The 27,052-nt window shown below is 32.2% G+C and overlaps 1 protein-coding gene across 1 annotated transcript in view; it reads right to left on the reverse strand.

Annotated features, from left to right (window-relative positions):
• The window catches only part of LOC128169631 (uncharacterized), a gene marked incomplete at its 3' end in the record, with an annotated part of 99,726 nt that overhangs the window by 57,369 nt on the left and 15,305 nt on the right, over positions 1–27,052 (reverse strand). The window contains exons 4-5 of the mRNA XM_052835747.1: positions 19,363–19,522; positions 19,061–19,216 (exon numbers count right to left, since the gene is read on the reverse strand). Of these exons, the coding sequence (XP_052691707.1) occupies positions 19,061–19,216; positions 19,363–19,522 (316 nt within the window). The remainder of the gene's footprint in view (positions 1–19,060; positions 19,217–19,362; positions 19,523–27,052) is intronic.

The following is a 27,052-nucleotide window of genomic DNA, read 5'->3' on the forward strand; positions in this document are numbered from 1 at the left end:
TTTGGATTGATTTGGAGAAATGGATGACAGATATCTTTGGTTTACAAACAAAATTTGACAAATATTCAATCCTTTTTGGAAAATTTAATAATAGAGATATTCATAGGTTTAAAAATTTAATCATTCTTTTCACAAATCAATGCATTCTGCAAACTAAAATGAAAACATCAAGGCTAAATGTAAAAAGCATTAAGAAATCTATAACCAGAAGACTGTTTAAAGAAAAACTTTTGCCTCTGAAAAATTGTAATAATCATTTGTTTGATATTTATTGAAAAGATATATTTCAACGTTTGGAACATTCATAACCATCTAAATTCTCTCCTTAATTTCTCTGTTTCTTCTTCTTATTTTTTTTTTGTTCTGTATGTTCGAATTTTTCCTTTTATTTTTTTCACAAAAAAGAAAACCATTTTCCACATATATTTATATACCACAACTTGTTCAAATTATATTGTAACTATTCTGAGAAGTAATACACATACATGTATGTACATATACTTTGTATCAAAATATTGAAAAAAAGGACATTTAAAAATTATACTCATTTTTTTTTAGACTTTAATTCAACATTCAATAATTGTAATTGTCTAATCTTAGACATCATCTGCTACAAATTAAAAAGTTACAAAGTTACTGACGACATGAATTATTCAATTATTTAACCCCCTTCCCCACAGTAACGCGCTTTAACGCATCTACTGCTGCCCCACAATCACGCATTTTGACGCATATACCTTTTCCCCGCAATCGTGCACTTTAACGCACTTTTCGTTGTTTACTGTTACGGCTCCGATAACTCGTAATTTATTGCTTTATTTATCAAAATATATTGATGGTATTATTGTGATAGTATCAAACATATTTCTATATGTATTTATTCGTTTTATCTATTTTATTATCCGTTTTTGTTAAGCACAGTCTTAAATTTTAAATAACCGCCAGTTACATTGCGCAACTGGATTGAGTTGACTGAGTAAAGTCTTTCGTTTTTCATTGGTTCTCTTATTTCATTGGTCTTTCTTATTTTCATTATCCAATAAATTTAATTCTCTATTTGATATAAGTAACCGTTTAAACTAAGTAAAATTAGGCAGTATTTCATTTTCAACATCATCGGTCATTCCAGCGTATATCTGCTGCATCTTGTGGTATGTTAATATTATATTTACTTATATATTTCTTTACTACCATGTTAGTTATTTAGGCATTTTATTTTAATTGCAAAGTTTATACTTTAGCGTATTTTTGCAGTTAAACTGGTCATAGTAATTTCTAAAACTTGTTTGTAAGTTCAAATGTTAAATTGTTACAAAACATGTTTTTATATTATAAATGAATACTGGAGTAACGGTAGCTTATTGTCAAAGATTTCAGAAACTAAACATATTAAATGTACATGTAAAACTCTATTTTATGTCTAATGTATTATTTCTTTGTTTATAGGTCAATGCTTTATTTATCTACTTAATAAATCGACTGAAATCACCATCTGCCTCCTTTCTGCTCGGTTACATTATAATAAAAGATTAATGTAATAAAGTTATGTAATTAAATTTCAAAATCTTTTGCAAATAATATTTTTTTCAATTCTTGAAATGTTATAGCTGCCGGTGTAATGATGAATAATGACCTCCGTAGAATAATGACCGGGGGTCATTTTACGACGTAGAATAATGACCCTCCCTTGCTGTAGAATAATTGGATTTTTCTGAAGAAAAAGGACCCGGGGGGTCATTTTTCTTCATGTTAAACGTGAAGCAAAATGACCCATGTAAAAATGACCCCCGCCGTAAACAAGAATAGAAATTGGTTACCCAATATTCCGACAAGGTATCTGACTTTGAAATTACTGGAATTTTCACTGTTTGGTTAATTTTGAATTTATAAAAACCGAACTTGAAAAGAAATCGCTGTGTATAGTTTTTTATATCCGTAGCAAACAAACACACAAACACACATACATTGCCACAAATTGATTGTTAACAGTTACGCCTCTTCTCTGGTCGACGTATGGCGGGAAAAAACGCTGCACTTGTGTAGAAATCTGCTGAACTGATTCACCCCTGCGAATGTGTTCGGAATGTTTTCTTTATCGTTGCTAAGTATGTAATAAATCCAAAGGTGCTCGAATGAAATTCATGAGACTTCACCGAGATTTGTTTAGTTCCTATGAAATTTGGAGCGGAAGTATAAGTGTTCGGATAATATTCTCAAAATACGTAAGTACTGGTCGATTGTCATATCATATCCTACTTGGATTTATGTTAAAACATCAACATCTTTTAAGATGTATGTCTTATGTCACCATCTAACCGGTTTTTAAAAAAATTAAACGATGACATTCAGAACAGAGTTATCGTTCGTGTTCAACCACGTGTAGAATGGTTGATAATATAAACATCGGGTTGCCTAATAAAATCATAGCCATGTTTGATGCTTGTGGTGTGCAATACCATGTTTTTAAAAAAAATAAATAATGGGTGAATCTTTTGCCTTAAAACTTAGTATATCGAGCCATTTTCAAGGAACATTCTGCATAAAATAGTACAGTCTGTTTCACTATTGATGTTATTACTAGGTCAGGCGCGGATCAAAAATTAATTCTTAGAGGGGATCTCTACTACGCATGTTAATTGTCGAAACAGCAGGAAAAATATATTTTTTGTATTGTCACATTTATTTCAAGAACACATTTTATACACCAATTAATGAAGATAAAGTTTAAAATCAATAATCCTCTAGGTTTTATATTGACTACAAGTACCTAGATTCTCTAGAATAGACTATAAACACGAGGCACGATTTTTACTGCGAAATTGAAAGGGTCAAATAAAACCACGTGGTCTTAAATTTAAATGACAATAACATTCACAGGGGTGTGATACTTTACCATGAATAATTCTTAACAACATATTATAAAGCTTTATCATTTATAGAATGAATTTCATTTACAAAATGTATGCACAGCTTGCTAACTTTATATATCGCGATTTTACAATTGCATCAGCAACAAATTGCCAGGTCTGCACGTGTGTGTTTAGAAATCTGTGCGTGTGGTGCTACTGTTGCAAAGCCATTCCGTAATCAAAAAAGAAAACAAATGAAAAACAAATATATATACATTAAGGAATTAGATTGTGTATTAATTAACGAACAACAATCATGAAAGAATAGTTGTTGTAATAATATAAGCAATATCAATTGGTGAATGAATTGTCAAACAAAGAATGATATATATATTTTCTTGCTAGGGGAAAGTGATATTAAACGATAGAATGTCCTCTGATAAGGGAGATAACTTTTGTAAAAATATTCTCACTCATAATCATTAAGGCAAGAAAACAAATGAAAAACAAATTTATATACATTAAGGAATTAAATTGTGTATTAATTAACGAACAACAATCATGAAAGAATAGTTGTTGTAATAATATAAGCAATATTAATTGGTGAATGAATTGTCAAACAAAGAATGATATATATATTTTCTTGCTAGGGGAAAGGGATATTAAACGATAGAATGTCCTCTGATAAGGGAGATAACTTCTGTAAAAATATTCTCACTCATAATCATTAAGGCAACTAGGACAACAAGCAACAATTAATGGAGGCAGTACGTACTTGGCCTTTTTTTTATGCTGAAGGCGAGATTTATTTTAATTCAAATATTAACAGATGAAATTTGAACGGATTGAAGTGAACCTTAACTTTTTTTGGGGGGGGGGGGCGAAAAAATTAGAAAATATTTTACCAAAAAGTACAAGAAATTTAAACTAATCATATTGATCAAATTTTATGAGGTAAAATCTATACACCCCCCTCCCATCCCATCCCATAATGCATTGTTATTGTTTTTTCCCTAATATACCTTAATCATATTTACTCGTACAGTACATCAACAACACGTGTTTGATGTTTTAGGCCAGAGAATCTTTTTCTCTCTTAATCGCTCGTTTACAAAGGTAAATGAATTAGAATTGGGAAAAACATACTAAGAAAGACTTAGAAATCATTATTTGAAACTAATAACATTTCAAATGTTTAAAATTGATTCAGGTTTTTCTATTCTAAAAGATCAGATATGGGGAAACAAAATTAAAAAAAAATAACAATATCCCATTTTATTGAAGATAATATATATCCCTATATTAGATTATAAAAAATTCTAGAAGATCATTCATTCGATTCCCTTTATGTGTTAAATATAACAGAAAGCTCTTGTTTGATTTTTTTTCATTCCAAAACATATATATATACATTTACTATTATCTTATCCAAATTGAAAAACAGAAAATCTTTTGGAAAAATTAAAAACTATTATAATTTATCATTTACTGTTTTTAAAACCTGTATGTAAAACCTTCAATAGTATATGATAAAGAAAGAAAACCTCATGCTGATTGAAGCAGTTTTTGTTACAAACCTAAACAACAAAGTGTACTTCTGAACTAAAAAGCAGCGCTTCACTATGTTTTGTACGGTTATTTGACATTGTATATAACTAAATATTATTTTCAAGGAACTTAGGGCTTCTATCATATCTAAATGTGTCTAATTAGCTCACTAGAACTTTGTCATTTTTTAAGACTCTCCACAACGATATTGTGGTGAATGGTGGGCCGTTATCTCCCTTTTCTTTATAGTGTACATTAAACAAATTTCAGGGCAGTGCAGGAGACCTATAAGGCTATTATTTCCTGGTCCCAAATTTGGGCTGTACGGGTACCATCAAATAATTCCGAAAGGTTTTTATCTCCCTTGATTTCGATCACACGATTATATTTTCTGTTCGAGTACTCTCAGTACTTTGACGATTTCCCTTATTGAATGACTGCTGTAAGTGGCCGCTATTTTCAGCATGGTTATAATGCCTAACAATGGAGTAAACTTTTCATAATTTTGGTTTTATCATTAATTCTGGGTGATGCAGTTGCATACCCATTAGTTTGAAGTAGGGGGAAATCGCCAATGTAAGTATAAGTCATGAACAATATCGAGTCTACTCCTTTATCGCCAATAAACAGAGTGTTGTTTTATAGTGTCTTGTATCTCAAAATAATTCTAATGTTTTGTCACTCGTTATAATGAGATATATACATGTAAATTTAACTTGTTAAGATGAAAACCATACCCCTATACAATAAGTCAGTATCTTGTTATATAGGAAGGATTTTTAAGATATACCCCTTCTTTCACTTTAAGTTTTTTTAAACATTCGGGATATGAAGGAAGCATTAGCGGGTTATTAGTCCCCTACCGGTTTCACCGGAGGGGACTATAGCTTTCCTCTGCGTCCGTCAGTCCGTCTGTCCGTCCGTCTGTCTGTCCGTCCGTCAGTCCGTCTGTCTGTCCCACTTCATTTTTCCACACTTTTTTTCTTTATGCATTTTAGGAATAATATGAAACTTGCTGAACAGCTTCAAAATGTCAAACTACAGATCAAGTTTACACTTTTGTAGCGTCTGATTGACATATTTTCGAGAAAATTAATTTTTTATATTCCAATTTTTTAAATTTTGGGTTCGTTATCGGGTTCGGTGTGTACCTGAATAAACGAGGTCAGTATGTAGTCAGTAATAATATCGTGCGTTACTTGTACCATTCCTTTTCCTGTACCATTCCTTTTATCATTTCTAACAAACAAATAAATTCTATAAAATAGTGTCAAGCATTGTGTTGTTAATTTAATCGGCAGGTTTTTTTTGGTAGTATTATTACAATCGGATTCGTTGTCGGGTTGGGCTGTTTAACTGTTTCGTTTGATTCGGGGTACAGAAGACGGTAAGAAATGATATTGTGCATAACAGTGCATTGTTTTCACAAATTTTTACCAGCGAATACAGAATAGACTTGGCGAAATTACAGGAGATGAAATAAAGAGTATTATTTTACCTATTTCCTATTTAATTTCAATATCAACTATATAGTTTTAATTTCCTCTGTTCTTTTATCTCTGATTAAAGCATGACATCTCGTTTACAATAGCTCTGAAATAGTTGTGTGCTTGGAACCTTTCATAGAATAATACAAACCGGTAGGGGACGTGTATTGCTTATGCAATACTCTCAAAATGCTTGTTTAAATTGTTTCTGCAATGATCGCTACCTTCATAAAGAAAGCATTTTATTATTTATATTAACATCTTTCTTTTAATGATTAATAAATTGAGCGCAAAAACTAAGTAAAATTCACTAAATTACTGTTAATGTACATAAGTACGTAAGTTAAAAGAAACAGCCAAATCGTCTTCTGTGAGACTTTGAGTCTGACATCATCATTTTAGTTGTACTTGTATGTCTCGACCAATCGATAAACTGGGCGTGTCAATTTCAGTCCTGTCACTTTCTTGTCAGTTTTAGTCGCTGTAGATTTCGACAAATCGATTTCAGTGTAGCTGTTTCTAAAGAGCTATGAATTAACTATAAGTTTCCGTAGGAAATAAAGGGAATAATACTTGGTAAATGTTAATATTTGAATATGAATTATAGTCTTAGTTATTTCTGTGAACTGCAGTAAAAATTACAATATTGTAAAGACAATTTCACAATAATAAAAAATTATACTGAAAAACTTTAATTTATAAGGGGGTCATTATTCTACTTTTCTTCATGTAGAGTGTGTTCATTTTTAAGAAATGACACTTATTCTTCAGGCAAAAGGGTAATTTTTCTACGTAGAATAATGACCCGGGATCATTTTTCATCGTAGATTAATGACCGGGGGTCATTATTCTACGTAGAAAAATGACCCCGGTCATTATTCTACTGGGGTCATTATTTTACGTTACACCGGATTAGTTCGCAAACTTCGCCAGACAAAAGTTATGATGGCGGCGAATGAAGTAAATTATTTTAACATTAGTTATGGTAAAGAAGTATTCATACAGCTTTCTTAAATCAGCTGGTTTCTCAAATGACGTCTGCTTTAGTCACTGGGGATTTCTTTAATTAAATTTGACAGTTCCCTCAATTTACAACGTAAGGCAAATGAGAAAAAAATCCTTGAGTTGCTTCTCGACAAAGATTGTTGTAGTGTTACCTATTTCCTTATTCCGGAAATATTCTATCTAAACTGTTTGTATTTTTTATTTTATGTTTGACCAACATGTTCCAGATAAGTTGTACAGTGTACTAGTCTCGTTCAACCAGACGCTCGGCTGTCTCCGTATATCTCCGACGAGCAGAGAGTCTGGTAAAGCGTCACGTAAATGTTTGTGACCTCAAAACGAGGCTTACCAAAATACTGGTATTGAATTTGATTGGTTGAAAAAAATCAAATCTCCTTTAACATGTAAACAATGACTGGAACAACAATTTGTGATTGAATGAATTTGCCGTTTAAACTGAATGATCTCAACTGGAATATTTTATAACGGTTATAAATGGAAAGGATTTATTTGCAGTGTATCCTTTTAAGATAGGGTAGAACCAATAAATGTTTTTAAAGTATTTCAATTTACAAACAAACATTCACCGCTTCGTCAAGTTTAAGTTCTGAGTATAAGACTAAACTGACGTAAGTTCCTTAATTTAATCAAATTAAGAACTGTATATCACACAAACGCAAACCATCACACAAACTCAAACCGGCCCAAATTAACACAACGATTCAAAATGAAACTATATCGGCGCCCCCTATCGGTAGCGGTTATCAACGTGACGCTTTACAAGACTCTCTGCTCGTCGGAGATATACGGAGACAGCCGAGCGTCTGGTTGAACGAGACTTTACAGTGTACATGCAACCATTATGGCAACGGGTAGCCAAGCAGGGCTGCATTTTTATTTTCACATACTGGTACTCATTTGTTTGACAAGCATTGGAGCACAATGGAGTGAGTAGAATTTGTAATATGTCTAATTTCTATGAATACATATATATGTTTTCTGATTTACAAGGCGCTATTTTTATGCAGGTTTTGACTTTGGTTATCGTGCCACCAGTGTGCTATTTTTAGAATCTCTGTATAGCAATGTTTAGTGTATTCAAACTTAACCAGGTTCATCATTAGACTTAACATTTTGTAACTTTTTAAAGTATTTAGATTTAACACATTGACAGAAAAGTGTAGGAAAAATTAAATGCATAATGACAAGTACACATGTCTATTAGGCTGTTATTTACATTTAGAAACCGCGCGAAAAAGTAGTGCAAATGGCATGTTGTAAAATGTGGATTTTCCTTATCAAATAGATCAGGTTCATTTGTTTTACACCAAAATAGTCAAATATCTAATCATGCTATCTTTCTTGTATATCACAGAACATCAGGGCCCGGTTTTCGAAAGGTGGTTAACTCTAACACCGTGTTAACTCTGTGTTTAACTCGGTGTTAAAGTTAACCACATGGGTAAACGTTTTTCAAAAGTGTGTTAGAGTTTAACCATGTGTTAACTCTGTGTTAACTTTTATCCACCCCCAGTACCTTGGTTAAAGATTTAACACAGTGATTAAATATGGCCGCCGGTGTAATTTTTTTCCACTTCAACTGAAAAAGTTGGTCAATGAAGCATTTTCCAAAAGTTTTATAGTTTAAAAAATCTAACATATGATTAAAACTACGGAAAAGCAACCGACTTGACATGAAAAATTGCAGTAATCTGTGTGATATAGTTATGAAAGAAGGATTTTGCATATGGTTCATACCCCTTATGTTAAAGGATCCCTTCATTGGAAAAGGCTGACAGCAGAAAAAGGTATGTTTTTCCTTTTTTGACCTTCACATTGGTTAAATTGTTGTTGTCACTTAACACATTCAACAAAAAATTTCCAAAATTATTAGTGAAATGGGTACTCTAAGTACAAAAACAATTTTTCCTTGAATTTTTAAAACATCAATGAGAAAAGAATTTTAGCTTCTTGATAGATAAATCTTGAGTGAACATGTTAGCATAATTTTTTTTCAATGTTGGTTACTGCATATTCAGATTTATCTCCCTTTTGACAAAATGCAAGTGGTGGATCATGAGAATATATTTCTTATGTATTTTACATTATTAATAAATATATTTCTGACAACTTTTAATATCTTAATAATTAAAAAAAAAAATCATTTCTTCTGTATTTTTAAATATAAGAATTATTAATTTGAAGATTTGATAGACGGAGAACATAGCATGTGTGAAAAAAGTATTATGCTGGCTGGGTGACAATTACTATCATAATGCTTGGTACCTAATTCTACCAACCTAATTCTATTACCTTTTTTTCACTGAAGGTTGTAGTGACAATTTTTCAAATTATCATGGTAATTTTCACAAACAATATATAACAGAGCATTTATATGCTTAATTAAGACTAAATATTTTAATATTACCTGAAAATTTCATCGGAAGTATTATTACAATGTACATTTACTGTACTCTCAATCAAGAAACCTGATTATTTACCATAACTGAATTATAAAGAGTTTAATGTCACCTGGATGTGAACTGCTCTGCCTATACCAAAAATCATCATTTCTGTTTTCTGATTATGTCCATTTTAAACACAATTGTAGTCAGAACTGTTAAATATTTGTCAATAATGAAGTGAATATGAATTCAGTTAAGTCCCAAAATATGACTATACTTGTCTTTGTTTCACATTTGTTGTCTTTTTGAAAACATTTTATCCTTTTTAATTCGCAGATTTGCATGATACAGGAATTAACTGCTTGTATTGTTTTTATTGTAGAGGACTTGGAGACACTGAGGAAGATGAGTGTCTCCATGTATTTGACAACAACCAACCTCTAAGCCTCAAACACCATGCACCAAGAGAAGGAGAACAATATTGTGACATTTACTCTAATGTCTACATCCTAATCAAGGATGGGGTCAATTACAATGGAAAGTAATTAATTAAATTACAATTACTTGCTTAAATTCTTCAATTAAATTACCATTACCATTACAAGAGTTTTCAAATGTAATTAATTGAATAACAATTACTTTGCAGGCGTAATTTATTAAATAACAAATTACATTTTTATCAAAATTTACTAAAACCATGATTTGTATACAACACATAAACATTTAAGACGTATATCTATAATATGAATAAAATTTCCTCATAATCAAATTAATTTCACTGTTTGAGAATTTGCTAACTATTCTGATAATTAGTTACAATTTTTGGAAAGAAAAAATATAAATTTGGTTTTTATTGTTTATTTAAAACACAGGTACTGGTAGTCACAATATGGAGGTGTTCCATACACCCTGATATTCAATAAACATTTAAAAGTCATATCCATTAACCTACACCTACCATGTCAACTAAAGTATAATATATTTCCTGCATGCAACACTATTATATGAAGAATTTCTTCTTTGCATTTTTATACAGTATTTTTTTTCTTTGTAAATAAAATGCCAAAGTACAGGTTAATCTCGGGTAGAGGACATACTTTAATTGTTATCAAAACAAAATTCACATGTTAGGCATCAAAAACTTAATCCCATTTGAAACCATGCATTTTAGCTCTGTGTATTTTAGGCTATCAATTACAAAGCATTAATATAATTTAGATAACACTGATTTTGGTTGTAAATTGAACAGTGATATTTTAAACTAACTCAATGATAATTTTTAAGAAATAAGAGATCAAACAAATCATCAAATACATGTACTTAATTAAATTGGGAAACTTATCATTAAATATTTAAGCACTGAAAAAATCCATTTTGAAAAATATTTAGTATGATATATATAATAATAGTTCAATGCTTTTTAACTACTCTTCGAACTTGACCTAATATACCATTGTGTGGGGGAAAAATGGGTAGTGGACAGCTTAATATTTATATGTCCATCAGTATGTAATTAAAAGTAATTGAAAAGTAATTGGAATTACATGCCTTTTTTAAAAGTAATTAATTAAATTACCATTACATGTAATTGAAAATATAGCCAATTACACATTACTTCCAATTACATCAAAATTTGTAATTAATTACACTCAATTACCATTACAAATTACAATTACCCTATCCCTGATCCTAATAAGCTTAAATCATAATACACATAAGTAAAAAAAATTGACATTTTTTGGTTCTCTCTCTCTCTCTATCTCTCTCTCTTTATCTCTCTCTCTCTCTCTCTCTCTCTCTCTCTCTCTCTCTCCTATTAACATGTCTAACATGATTTTATTATGAAATTGTACAAACTACCATAAACTGGAAATGATAATTACATGTATTAAAGTATGTAAAACAATACAAATGTAAGCCTTTGCATTCTCTCTCTCTCTCTCTCTCTCTCTCTCTCTCTCTCTCTCTCTCTCTCTCTCTCTCATGTAAAACAGTAAGTTGATTACTTTATATTTGTATACTTTTATAATATAAAAGTTGAGATTTTCATCCAAATTTGAAATACTTAGCTAATAAATAAACTAAAGTATACACAGAAAGTTACACATAGATGACTCAATTTTTGTTTATCACAGTTTTTAGGTGTAAATGTTATATTGTTGTGTTTTTTAATGACAAATTGTAGTCTTCAATTACCCATGTAAGATAAAATATTTAATACATTTATTTTGTATGCTTTGTCCTTGTATAACAATATGCATTAATACTAGGAAGCCTCTGATATAATTATCCTTTTATTTAAGGCATACTTTTCTTTCAAATTAAGTTTACATGGAGACAAATGCAGTTATCATTGAACACAAAGTGTAAAAAATCAAGTCCTTTAGCCCCTTCCTCTCCAAAGGTGAAATTTTATATATATTTACATAGTTGAAAAATCACCCACTCCTTTCAATTGTCTCAATTTACATTACATGTAGGATATGTAAATGTACATTTTACATAAATTAAAATAACATCTTCTATAATAACTACTTTTGAAATGATCAAGAAGCAACAATATTTTTATCTTTGTATTGTATTTCTGCATCAAATAAGTAGAAAAAAAATGTAAAGTTTGAACATTTTTTGGGGATTTCTTATCCGTCTCCAGCTATCCGGGTGTGTTTGAATTTTATTTTAATTGAAGGCAGGCATCACACTGGTAGGTCTTATTATTTTTAATTATGGTTGAAAAGGTAGTAGAATTAGAAACCAGAATAAATAAGATTTTCATTAAATATGATTGCTAAGCTTACTTTTAATAAAAGCAAGAAATTACATGCAGGACGGCATGTATATTTGTCACTAAAAATGCTACAATTCATCCAATTTATCAAAATAGGTCAATTTTAGTGTCGGTGATACTTGTTGTTAAATATGTATGAGAATTGACTCAAGGAAATTGCCACAAGTTTGATAATATAAGGTGAAAAATTTAAAACCCCTGCTTTTCATGAAAATCAATACATAGGGTATGCATGCAAGGGTATTTTTAAGTGCTGTGGTGCTTTTATAATGATAATATCATGTAGATACATGCAGTACTGAATAAGGTTTCTTATTACAAGAGGTTGAACAACAACTGACCTCTAAAAGATTAAGTTAAGATGTTTTGCTGAAGAAGAACCATATGAATCTATGTTAAATCAAGTGAAGTGGAAATGGTTTGTTCACTTAAATGACCATATATTTCTTAAACCTCAATGGAATTGGCAATATGGGGTATACTTTTTCTCAGAATTGCATAAGCTTTCTTATTCTAAGACAAGATGTCTTTTCATAAAATGTTAGTGTAAGTTAAACCCTATAAATTAATTAGAAACATTTTTTGAGCCCTTAGACCGTGTTTTATAATATATGTACCTTATTAATTTACATATTGAAAGGACTTTATAATGGTATTTTGAAGCTATTACATTGTACTTTAACAGTGTTATAATATAGACATCAAGAAAGGAAAGGATTTGGAAAATTGCAGACTACATGTATATAGGATGGAACCCTGGAAATGATATAGATGTCCAACATAAAATTATATTAATAAAATTTCACTAAATTCAAACTTATTAAAATCCCAAAGCAAAATCTTTTTTTTTTTCATACATAGGAAGTAGAAATAAATTATAGACGTCCAACTGATTACCAAGTGGTTAACTCAGTTAACACAGTGTTAGCTAACCAATGCGTTAAATTGCTTTTGATCAACAGAATTTAACCACTGCGTTAGCTAATCACTTGATTAGGATTTAACATGTCGTTATCCTTAACACAGTGCTAAATTTAACCATCTTTCGAAAAACCGGGCCCAGTACTTTAATTAAGTTGTATTTTTGTATGTTAATGAACGCTTTGTTATGTTTTCAGATTTAACCACACTCACGTCAATAAAGGTTCAACTACTGCAATAGATCTCGTTGTGAAAGTCATAGGCAGCATAATTGTTAAAGAATATATAAATACCGACAAGATAAACAAATCTTCAAAACAATGTTGAAGATTTTAATATGGTGATATTTTTAATGATAAATTATACTGTGGTATTGATCCCGTTAAAGAAATTGTTAATCCATGTGATTATAATGCTACAAAATGTCTGTGTGTTTCTATAGATAAATGCTCTATGCAGAGAAAACAGTTCCAAGGACTATACAGAATTTATAAAATTGTCTTGAATGCTATAGCGTTTATGTTATAATATTCTTTTCTCAGTCATTTGATTCAATTTTGACTGTATGCCAACATGGTGATGTCAATAAACCATTGAATGGAATAAATAAAACCATGCTACTGAATTATATAAATATTACCATGCTACTGAAACACAGCAGAGACAATGTATGGTTTTAAAAGGGTTTACAAGTAAAATTACAAAAGGACCTTGGGGCACATCGCTCACCTGAGCAAGAATTGCCTTAACTCTGATCAAAATATCTTGACAACTTAGTACAGTAGACCTTGCTAAAAAGAATATTTAAAATCTGTCAATTTTTATCCACATATTTCTTTTTGGTAAATACAAAGCCTATTTTGTTGTTGTACCTGTAAGGAGATTTTTCTCTATTCCTATAACCCTCCCCCCTTTCTTGTGGCCTCACTTTTCTCTAAGGAATCATGGTTTCATCAAACTTGAATCTGCACAACCTGTGCTTTCACACAAGTTACTGCGTTTTGGACTGAAAACTTTCCAAGAATATTTTTAAAAATATTCTCTATATATTCCTATGTAAAAATTCATCCTGCCATTGCGGCCCCGCCCTACCCCCAGGGACTATAATTAAACAAACTTAAATTTACACTAACTGAGGATGCCTCCACACACGTTTAAGTTTTTCTGGCCAAATTGTTTTAAAAAAAAATCTTTAAAAATTTGCTCTATATATTCCTATGTAATAACTCAACCCCCCCTGTAGCCTCACCCTATCCCTGGGGACCATGATTTAAACAAACTTAAATCTATATTATCTGAGGATGCTTCTAATCAAATTTGAACTTTCCTGGCCTAATAGTTTTTGGGGAAAAGATTTTAGAGATCTGCTCAATATATTCCTATGTAAAAATCTATTCCCCCAATGTGGCCCCGCCCTAATCGAAGGGGCCATGATTTGAACAAACCTGAATCTACACTATCTGAGGATGCTTCCACTCAAATTTGAGCTCTCCTGGTCTAATAGTTTTTGAGAAGAAGATTTTTAAAGATTTTCTCTAAATATTCCTATGTAAAAATCCATTCCCCCATTGTCCCCTCCCTACCCCTGGGGACCATGATTTGAACAAACTTATATCTATACTACCTGAGGATGCCTACACGCCAATTTGAGCTTTCCTGGCCTAGTAGTTTTTTAAGGAGATTTTCTCTATATACATGTATGCCTATAAAAATTTATTCCCCCATTGTGGCCCCGCCCTACCCCCAGGGACCATGATTTGAACAAACTTGAATCTACACTATCTGAGGATGCTTCCACTCCAATTTGAGCTTTCCTGGCCTATAAGATTTTTAAAGATTTTCTCTATATATTCCTTTGTAAAAATCCATTCCCCCATTGTGGCCCCTCCCTACCCCTGGGGACCATGATTTGAACAAACTTGAATCTACACTACCTTACAATGCTTCCACTCAAATGATAACACAGAAATATTATACATATCCTAAGCACTCAGATTCCATGGGTGTTTAGTCACCGGCCGACAAAATTTACCCAAAAATGACTGAATTGAAATTTAAAAACGGTTTTCTGTATTAATAGGAACGGTGATGATATCGGCGATTTATGAGCGGCGAAGTATTAACTTTATTGTTTACACAGTTAAAAGTGGGGTATGTAAGCCTGCTTTTGGCGTGTTTTGTTGACAATCAACAGTGAATTAACTAGATAGGTTTGCAATCAAAGACATTTCGTACTTTAGTTTTGATGATCAAATGCAAGTCACAAGTTAGTAACAACGAGTATTTATATAATTTTTGAGCAATAAAAATATTTATGTCAGCACATTCACTGAAATGCATTTAAGGAGTGTCGTCCCTGAAGTGCCACAAAGACTGATAAGTTGAATCAAATTTATGTGGACATATACATGCACATGAGCAGAATCAGAAAAATTTTCGGGCGTGGGGGGAGGGGGGTGATTAAAGGGATATCTTATTTGCTAAAGGGATGGGGGTGGAAGGGTCCTATTTTGGTAATTTACTCTGTAAATTTCAGAAATTTGAATTCGCCATGGTGTAGTTGGGGTTCAGCCTCCAGCTAACTCCGACCCCTCTGGATCCACGCATGATGCACTTACAATTCTTTCATATGCATTTGAGTTGCGTTATCTTAATTCAAACTCTATGTCACTAAAGGTAAGAAACGAAGATTAAGTATAACTTTGCTTGATTTCTTTTCTTTTCTAGTGTCATCAAATAAGTGACAATACAATGAAAAATGACAATAACAAACTGTCAATCATCTCAAAAATCAATAAAACGAAATATTAATTCAAAGCAGAACAAGCAAGACAGATCTCTAAAAAGAAAGAGGTAGGATCAGGTGCCTAGGAGGAGTGAGCATCCTCTGCTAACCGGGCATATCCCCCGTGTGTTCTCTGTCATAATTGGTGAAAAAATTATCAAATTCAAAAATAATTTGACAAACTGTAGAATAACAATTTAAATCTGGCCTCCCCCAAACTTATCATTCAAATTTGCTGCCCTAGTATGAAATATATTTCGACGCCTCTGTATTTATTAAATACCTGACATATTTTGCTGGTAGAATATAAGTCCAGGTCTCAAAATCTGTCACAATTTTGCAGTTTTTCAATAAATTAGAGATCACAAGTATATATTTTGTTTATCTTCCATGTTTGAAGTCAAAGTTGGAATTGTCTTATTCAAAATTAAGAGAACCCGTTAAGAGAACAGGTACTCTATATTATGGTGAAGACCATGTGTGTTATTTATTCTTCCTACATTTACAAAGGCAAAATCAGAGCGTTTTAATGCTATTCTATTTCAAAAAATTACATCCATAGCAAGAACTGTACAGGGAAATATTTGCCCTTGTTTTGGTTTAGCCCTCTCGTCATCAGAGTGAGATTTCGAATGTCTTGGCTTATTCAAGACAGGACAATCCGTTTGCAAGAGAAGCTTGTAAAAAAAGACCGGGCAAAACCCCCAGTTTTAAGGTATTCAAAAAGATATTTAACTAGACTCTTGTTGCTATAGCAACAAAAATGTCTTCCGTTCCTCATGTATTAATCTGTACAAAGATCCATTTATCTTGTTAACAGAAAATGGATAAAATATATATTGTAAAGGAATTCCAAAGAAATCAACAAAACAAAATGACAAAATATCAATTTTTGAGTACTTTCTGTGACGACCGGGAGTTACGCCGGATCATACAGAACAAAGTAAACATATCTTTTTATATTGCCTTGTCTTTCCTCAAAGTTTGGATGTTCAAGTTTTTGTTATAATATCTCGTTGAGAAATGGTTTTTGTCTCGGGACCGGAAATGAACCAACGAAAGTGATTTAAGAAATTGAAAGTACATATTTTAGTACATTTAACTACGATACGTTAATGTTCCTTTCATTGAATTAAATGTTAAACAAATCTAAAGTTAAAAAAAATACTTCTATTGCTTGAACGCTTCGAGTGAGAACTGGAAGTGACGTACGACCAAATGAAACCCGATAAACACATGTTCAATCAAATGTCCATTATCCGTTTTAAGTTTTGTGTCTTATTCTCTCACAGTTTCTGAAAATCTTGTGGGTAGTTTGTTTTTAAAAACGAAGGCTACCTGAGATATTTAAGATGTTTCACCGGAAGTAGATTTTTAAATTTTCTTTACCATGTGTAGATGACCTTTTGTATTTCTATAGCTAAAATGTTACTTCCATGCTAAATAACCAAAATATTTTTAAAAAAACAAAATTGGGTGTACTTCCTGTGACGACCGGAAGTTACGCCGGATAAAACTAAATAATGTAAACACATGTTCAAACATAGGTCTATCATCCCACGAAGTTTAGTTGTTAATGTCGTTACCGTTTTTGAAATTCCGTCGAAATAAGGCTTTTTGTCTCGCGACAGGAAACGGACAACCGGAAGTGCTCAATGAAAATTACATTTATTATGTCCTGTTTACTTGCCTATCTTACATTATTATTTATCAAATAAACAAGAACTATCAAATGAAAACAGTTAAACGGATAAACAGCTTGATTTGTTTGAACTCTTCCGGTGTGTACCGGAAGTAATGGTTGACAAAATGAAACTGTTTAAACACATCTTCAATCAAATGTCTATAATCACTAAAAGTTTCGTGTCTTGATCACGTACAGTTTCTGAGATCTTGCGGGTACAAAATATGTTTTAAAACAGCTTCCTAAGATAATCGATATATCTCACTGAAAGTAGAATTTTTTTGTTCATTTAACATTCTATAGATGAAATATGTAATGATTTATACTTTATTATACGGAAAATAAATTAAAAACTTAAAGAATTAATTTTCGAAGTGCATCCGGTGACGACCGGAAGTTACGACGAACAAAACAAAAATGTGTAAACTCATCTACATACATAGATCTATCATCCTACAAAGTTTGATTGTTCGAGTCATTACCGTTTTTGAGATCTTGAGCAGTCAAAGTATTTTGTCTTGGGACAGGAAACGGACAAACGGAAGTGCTCAATGAAAATGAATGTTAGAATTTGTAAGACATTAGAAAACAGGACTTTATTACCTATCAATTTATTTAAAATTGTCAAAGAAAAACAGATAAACTTATAACCAATAAACAATTGTTTTGTTTGAACTCTTCCGGTGTGGACCGGAAGTGACGGTTGACAAAATGAAAGCAGTTTAACACATTTTCATTCAAATGTCTATCATCTATGAAAGTTTCGTGTCTGTATCACTAATAGGTTTTGAGATCTCGCGGGAACAAAATTTGTTTTAAAAAAGCTACTTGAGATAACAAAATACTTTAAACACATCTATAACTATAGTTCTATCATCCCACAAAGTTTGGATGTTCAAGTGCTTGCCTATTCTGAGATCTCGAAGTAACAAGGTTTTTTGACGCGGGACAGGAAACGGGGGACCGGAAATAAATTTTGAAAAAATGAAAAAAATTCCTCGAGATATTATTATTCTCTATCATCTCAGAAAAGTTCAGGGAAATCTATCGAGCCATCTCTGAGAAATTCTGCCGACAAAAAAGGTGAAAAAAAAAGAAAGAAAAACACTACAATCACTTTAAGGTCTTCCGTTGGAAACGGGAGACCTTAATAAATAAAGTTCTCAATAAATTGCCAAAGATCTAAAGGTTTGAAATTTAAAATGGCACTTACTCTCAAAGGACTTAGTTCTATTGCAGGGTTTCTAATTTAATGAACACAGATTCTATAGGTACAGCTACTTTTTCCGAATTTCTGTATAGGATTATTGATGTGGTCAATTCAATAAATCGTTCTAATTACTAGATCTTTTTTAACTTACACTTTTAAGTTGTACAAAATATTGTTAAATCACTTTGATTCATCAGCCTTGCTGTACTTGAATAAAATATTTTAAATTTTGACTAATGTTTAATGTTTTTATTTGTAAAGATATTAAACATTACCACTTTTGAAAACTTTTAACAATTATTTATTTTTTTGGATAGCTCCTCAATAGTGTAATTATAAATTAATTTTCTACATATGATTTTTATTCCTTATGCTTACCAAAACAGTAACTCTTCCAATTGGTAATTCATATGCGGGGTAATTCGCACTCGTCACAATGAATCTTCTACTGTAGTCCTTAACTGTGACTGGAAGAGCGAACGTATCGCCCTCACTAAATCGTGTATTTTGAAGGTTGATAGTAAACACACAGTCCTGTTCAATATACACACAATAACTTGTAACTTTCTCCGAATCACAAAATGATAACAATGGAAAAGGTCTGAGAGATAAAGGGATGCAGAGAACAAAACAAAATATCCTTTTACACATATCAAATATCACAACTTTTCAAACAATACTACCTTTTCATTCATCATTATGACTTTTGTACGATCAAGTTCTTTGACAAGTGTTTGAAAATGTCCAGCTTCGATAAAGGTAGAAAATTCACACTTTGTTGAATCGTCATCATTATCAACGGCTGGAATGTGTATCGTATGCATCTTTCCATGTTCTAAACTAAAATGTTAAAAAAGTGTATTAAAACAATGTTTTAAAATCCAAAAAACCACACTGGAAATTTAGTTTATATGATGTACTGAGCAAAAGCAAAGACATAACAAGGAATAAATCATTAGGCATGGTATGAAGAACGTTTGATCTCTAAAACGTTCACCGGTTAAACTAAATAATATTTGGTTTGGTAGTCTTGTGTGGGTTCAATCACGGATATCAATTTTCTCAAATGTTTCCTACTTTTTTAAATAATTTGAATAAAAATGACTACTAAAAATACTAATCAAATTGAATGAAACACTATATCTGTTTCTAACTGATTTGAAATCTAATTTTCCTCAAGCTATCCCTGTGTCTCAGCTGTATGTCCGCAACCACTGTTTTAGACATGTTTGTAAACCTATAGTCGAAACTTTTTTTCTGGGCAAATACTCCCGGACTTTGTGCTATGGTTTAATGTATCAAAAGGTCCACCCACAGTATGTTTGGGTCCCACAAATGAAACATAACCCTGCCTATTGTTACCGCTGTATCATTCACATTGCGATCTGACTTCTCTGCGTCTACCAGCAGCTAACAACGTTGCGCAGACGCGCTTCCTATTTATATCTCAATGTGGAACATGAACTTTACCATGTACTATATAAGATTAAAATCATTTCACGTGTGTTGAATATGAAGCAGCTACCTGCATACAAACACTAGCAAATAACGTTTTTCAAACCCCCTCCAACACACTTTGTTATGGTGTATGATGACCTGCGAAGTAAATTATATTTGACTTTTGTCCCAAATATTTTGCACAACAGCTGTGATACCACTGACAGGAAATCACTCTACGCTTGAACGCATAGAATACACAGGTAAGAGACAGGTGGATAGTGGTGGATAGCAAAAGTAGGAATCAACAGGAATTCTACTCGTACATCAAACAATTTGACAACAAATACTTGTTTTATTTTACTGCGTTCCTATAAAATGTTAACAGTGTGTTTGAAATGTTCCTCTCCACAGCAAATCAATAGATTAAGAAAACTCGATAAAACCTTTAATATAAGCTGAGAGAGAGAGAGAGAGAGAGAGAGAGAGAGAGAGAGAGAGAGAGAGAGAGAGAGAGAGAGAGAGAACGTGGTGCAGCTCGCGGGCTGATTTGATTGACAGGGATAGCATGTGGACTTCTTATGTATAAAAGATAGTAAAGGGGGTTGTGTACGGTTAGAGTTTTTCTTTTGTCTTGAACATGTAAAACCCCCAAAGGCATGTCGTTTGCTACTTTGGGTGTGCCAATCACTATACACAAGAAATAATCGCGACTTCAACTTAATACACACAAGGAGGGAAATATGTACATGAAAAGTTTGCATTTGATTTTTTGAAATGTAATTCGAGATGTACACATTTAGTTGCATGTACAGTATCCTATGTTGGTTTGTGATGCACAATGATTACCTTCTTCCTTTTTTTTAATGAATAACACCTTAACGTATCGAGTTAAAGACAGCAAAAATAAAACGAGCATATAAGATTGAAAAATGTAACGTAAATAATGTCAAACTAACCATGTCAACTTTGTTAACTATGTCAATCAAAAAGATTTTTTGGTACCTGCATCTTTGCGAATATTCTAACATGAAGAACGTTTAGCGCGGTTTTCGAGACTACATATTATATCACTTAACCGTGAACAAGTAGATTAAGAACTGAAAATACATACATAAAACAAATATAATCAATATAATACATTTAAGTGTATTTTTGTTTTTGATAACGATTGCAAACTGACTGAAGTTGAAACCCAATCGTACGAAAAAAGATCGGCCAGAGCATTTCATTAATTTGAATTATACAGTTTGCATATTATGGCAGAAAAGTTTCATCACCTCTTTACAATTAAATAAGATTGAAAACCACAAAAAATAAATACATATCCGACTGCAATACATATCAATTTTTAACAGACTGCGTTAAATTTTAATGTTTTCTAAAAAAAAAAAAATCATCGAGTAACTAAATAAACTAGATGCTGTCATTAGACAGTAATACCCGCACCATGTGTTTGCCCCTAAATAACACTGTTTTGTACCAGTTTAATTAAAAATGAAGGCTATATGCAAGCTCCGGTAATGCAATTAAAATTTATAATTTTCATAACTGAAGGATGAGATCCTTTCCCATATGATAATACACATCGTGACATGAGCAGCACTTTATGTGCAATTTGGGGTAGAACTGTTTGCATTGAATTTTCAGTTAATCAATAATCTTAACATTTTATGTCATAGAAAGTATAATGGTCTATATGATTATTACAAACAAAATTAAAAATTAAATTATGCCCCCTCCCCTTGGCGGTTGCCGGTTTTAGATTTGCTTCTGTGTGCCTACATGAACATCATCGTGTGCACAGATTTAGAGAAGGGGTGGGAGTGAGGGGTCCAGACCCCCTTCCCCCCCCTCCCCATGAAAATTCATTTATATCAATTGTAAAAGTACCAAAAATACACCTTGGACCCCAATGCTCTTACAGACATGTAAACGCTCAAACCCATTGCGCTTCAATGTTAGGTAAAATTATTTGGGGAGTAAATATTTAATCAATATTTGATATACTTTATTGTTTATCTCAATAGAAAGTATACATGTACATCACAATATGCAGGTGTCCTGCACCACCTTAAAGCTGTTATTTACCTAATAAGATAGTGCAAGTGGATTTGAAGAATAGGTCATAAAAATACATGCATGTTACAAATGAATGATCTTTGTCTGAAGTTACGTACACAACACAGGTCTGCATGTCTCATTAGCGGGTACTAGTTTTACCCAGCTCTTCGATTAGATGGGTTCACGTGTATACATACATGGGTGTTGCTAAAACGCGGAACGGAAAACGGAACGGAAAGCGGAACGGAAAATCTTATCTAATGTTATTACCTCATAGATTTGTTAATCATGCTAAAACGATATACTTTATGTACCTTTTTATTTTTTTTTTTGAAAGATTAGCAATATTTGATTATTTATTCAAGAATATTTATTTCCTCAAAATTAACAGTACATGCATTGACCACTATATTCTGTCCCAAAATATCCTCGATTCACTTTTTGCTGTATATTTATATATACCTCAGGGTTCCAGCGATTCTCTTTTAGAAGCATTACACATTCTCATTATTCTTTCTTTAAAACGTCCTCTCTAGCTTATCAGCTGGTATAAATACACGGCTAAAAACAAAGAAGTCTACGGGGTTTTGCATTTCAACAGACCCGGATTATAGTGTTGAAAAATTGTGCAAGGTCTTCTGAGTGACTTCCAAATGGAGAAAAGATGTCAACATTTTCCATTATAAATCGTCCAAATGTGCTGCATGAATATTATGGGATCGACATACTATAGTCCCAATATATAATCGTAAAATCAAATTAGGCAACGTCTAGGGCTCTCTATTCGGATCATATGTATATAGCTGCTGGAATAAACAACTGCTTAGTAATTAAATGCAAACGTAAACAAAATTGCATTGCTAAAAATACTAGTTTTACAAATTACTAGTTTCACAAATTACCGGGTATATTTTAATGTTTTCTGTATTTTAATTTTTAATGTCGTCAGTCCTACGGTTTTTTTTTCTTCCATCTCAATGATACTGTATCGTCTGTATGATAAAAGATCGTCTAGAACACCGACAATTCAATTTTGATGTAAGCATATACATGTACATCATCATATTTGAAATATAAAAATACTCAAAACACGCATAAAACGCTTTCACTAACTGCGTACGTTACGCTGATATGCCAGCAATACCATATAAGAAAAATAAGTAAAAAGTTATAGCTAATTTGCTCGTTTAATCATGTAAATGTTTCACAATTCGTATACATTTGATTTTTCCGTTTCGTACTCAACTAAAGCCGAATGAATACAATGCTATAATTGATAGACATTCATATGAATATTAATAAGATAACAACATGTTGATAATCATTCATTAGATATAAGTAAAAGATACAAAGTAAATCGTTTCTGGCCAGTCTATACCCTTTTTAAGCGATAAACGTGATGATATTTTCCATTCCGTTCCGCTTTCCGTTCCGTTTTTTGTTCCGCGTTTTAGCAACACCCATACATACATGTCTGTGTTTTCCGTATGCAGAAAAGGATTAGGCCCCTAGTTAAGATCAGCTAAAGGAATTCATTATTGTGTTTTAATTGGATTATCATTATGATGTTGACCAATTTAGGTAAGCATAATACATGTAGTAGCAGTAGTAGCGCAATATAATGAGATGCCAGCATGCATATATAAGTTCTACTTTCACTTTCTAAATGTGATCTCCCTTTGACAGCATACTGTTTCATCATCTTTTAATATTTAAATAAGCTTATCATCGCTACCTATCCTATCGCATTTGTAAAGTTTCTGTCATTTTAGTTGCAAAAGTTATTTTTTTCATTTGTCAGACTGCATGATCATGCACTATTGAGTTGACCCCATATTGACCCTGTATAAACAATTTCTTATTAAATTTGTGTATTACATGTAAGTAGGTGTAGAGACTTATCATTTTTATATGAGTTATAATAGGAAGGAAGGAGTATTTCTTTCCTAATGTATTATAATGCATCAAATACAATGTAGGTCATGACCTTATGGGACTGTTCTGACCCCACGAAACAGGAAAATACAAAATATCTTCTAATTTCATTATGCATGCATGATGCATCAAATGGTGTAAAGTACATTAATGACCCCCAGGTGTTGTCTTTAACCCCCCAACCCTCATAATAATGTATTTTATCTTATTCATATGTTATACAGTAGTGTTTGATCCATGTGGGTAATTCCTAGCCTAATGATATGTCACTGCTTTGTTTAGGAGACTTTACAATTGCCCCAAATAGGCGAATACACATGGAAGTGATGCATATAACATTTTGTTTATAAATCTTAAAAATTGAATTAAGCAATTTCCAAAATGTTAATCACAAGAGAAAAAGCAATCAAGAAATGATTTAAAATTTGCTACTGTACACATGTAAGAATGTATTAAGAAGACTGCATGAATCTTTTTAACCAGATTAGATGGGGGGGGGGGGTTGAATGTGGATATAAACTTTTATAATTTGAATAATTTATTGTTATTAATTTTAACTTGTCAATGAATACTACTTATTGATCCCAAGGTAGAAATATGACCTCTGATCATATTTCAATAGATCATTTGTCAATTATGCAAGGTGTACAAATATAATTTTTTTAAGAATAACATTTTTACCAGTTTATGTAAGTTTTTAGACACCCAAATTATATTTTGATTTGAATAGATCTTTCGACAAGGGGGGGGGGGGGGAGAGAACAGTTTATATTTGAGTTTGTTTGGGAGTGGGGGTTCCAAATCATATATTTGACAATTTTTTAATGTAATTTAAAATAAGACTAAGCCATACTACAGTCATGAACATGAATAGTATAGAACAAAACAAAAACTAATACATGTACATGTATAATATACATAGGAAGTATTACAAAACAGATGATTGATCTATATTTGTGTTCTTACATTGAATCATATATCATGTACATATTATATTATTGTGTCTTTGTTCAAGGCATTTAATATGGTATGTAGGTCATGATCCCAAGTGCTCTTCCTGAAATTATTAAATATCATAAAAACCATCCCCACCTTAATCCAAAGATATTATTCCTCCTTAGGTCATGCAGGCGCATCAGATCATTATGGCATGTAAGTCATGACCCGAAGGGGTCATCCTGACCCCCTTAGAATCAGAAATTGTCAATTATCTTTAAATTATTGATGTTTGATGATCCTATCTCTATTTAATCTTTATTATTAAGTCTCCCGAATGAAATTTGAAGACTTATTGTTTTTGTACGGTTCTTAATACATGGATTATTATTCTTCATCTTCTTTTTCTTCTTTCCTGCTCTGAACTTGTTTCTTAGAGATTGGCTGAACAGAATTGTACAAAACTCTAGGATATGATAGGCCTGCATATCTAGTTGTGCACCCTGGTTTGATTTTTCTCATTTTGGGTTAGACAACCACTTTTCGGGGGAGGGGGTGTCAAAAGGGTGTGGGGTCTAACATTGAACCTTGTAGGAAGAATCGTAGACTCTATTGTAAATGGTAACTTGAAAACGGACAAAGATAATAATATAGGGTTTTCATAATCATATATTGGCTGTTACTGGCAATATATAGGGTTTATTAGATCTGACCCCTGGGGTCATCCCCACCCCCAGGAATTTGAAATTACTATATATCTCAGAAACTGTTATAATCATGACATATAAACCATATATGTTCATATTTCTGATGTCAAGGGGCATCAAATGTTATGTAGGTCATGGACCCTGTGGGTGGTCCTGACCCCCTCAAACAGCAACTCCCTTAATATCTTCAAAACAGTTGAGATCCCCACCCTTAAACCATATATATTCTTGTTCCTTGTGTCAAGGGGCATCAAACGGTATGTAGGTCATGGGCCCTGGGGGTGGTCATGACCCCCCTTGAACAGGAAGTGCACGAATATCTCGAAAACGGTTGAGATCCCCACCCCTTAACCATATATATTCTTGATCCTTAAAGGGCATCAAAAAGTATGTACCGGTAGGTAATGGGCCTCAGGGTTAAATTTAATTTTTCAAAACCGTAATGCACATCTATGGAACAGTTCCTATCATATCCCAAGATATGATGTGTCTATCCATTAAATCATAAAAGGATTTCTAGGATCTATGTTTTTTTGAAGTGATAAACGTCAATTTTCTGCTACTTTTTGACTCCCTGGATGAAATTTAAATTTTTAAAACCTTACTGCACATCTATAGAACAGTCCCTATCATATCCCAAGATATGATTGTCTATCCATTAAATCATACGAGGAGCTCTTGGATCAATGTTTTGTTTTTTAGTAATAAACGTCAATTTTCTGCTACTATTTGACTCCCAGGATGAAATTTAAATTTTTAAAACCTTATTGCACATCTATAGGACAGCCCCAATTATATCTCAAGAGATGACGTAGCTACTCCAAAAGTTGTAAGAGGAGTTCTGGGAACCATATTTTTTTGGCCAAAAAACGTCATTTTTTGTTGCCCACTGATCCCCTTAATAAAAAAAAAATTCTGGAACCTGATCATGCCTCAATATGAAACCCCGAATCATATTCTAGAAGATCATTTGGCTACTGCCAAAAAAAAAATGACGTTTTTGAAACCATTTTTTTGGTAAAAAAAAACGTCATTTTTCAGCCATTAAATGACCCCCAGGACAAAATTGAAAATTCCGAAACCTTATTGCGCATCTATAGGATACCCTTAAACATATTCCAAAAATGATTTGTCTACTGTTGAAAATGTAGGAGGAGTTCGAGGAAGAAGGTTTTTTGAGAAAAAACGTCATTTTTTACCAATTATTTGACCCCCAGGACTAACAGAGAATTTTTGAAACCTTTTTACAAAACAACATGATACCCCAAATCAAACTCCAAGAGTTCAGTTT

The sequence above is a fragment of the Crassostrea angulata genome, unplaced genomic scaffold (genome assembly GCF_025612915.1).
Source record: "Crassostrea angulata isolate pt1a10 unplaced genomic scaffold, ASM2561291v2 HiC_scaffold_163, whole genome shotgun sequence".
NCBI lineage: Eukaryota > Metazoa > Mollusca > Bivalvia > Ostreida > Ostreidae > Magallana > Magallana angulata.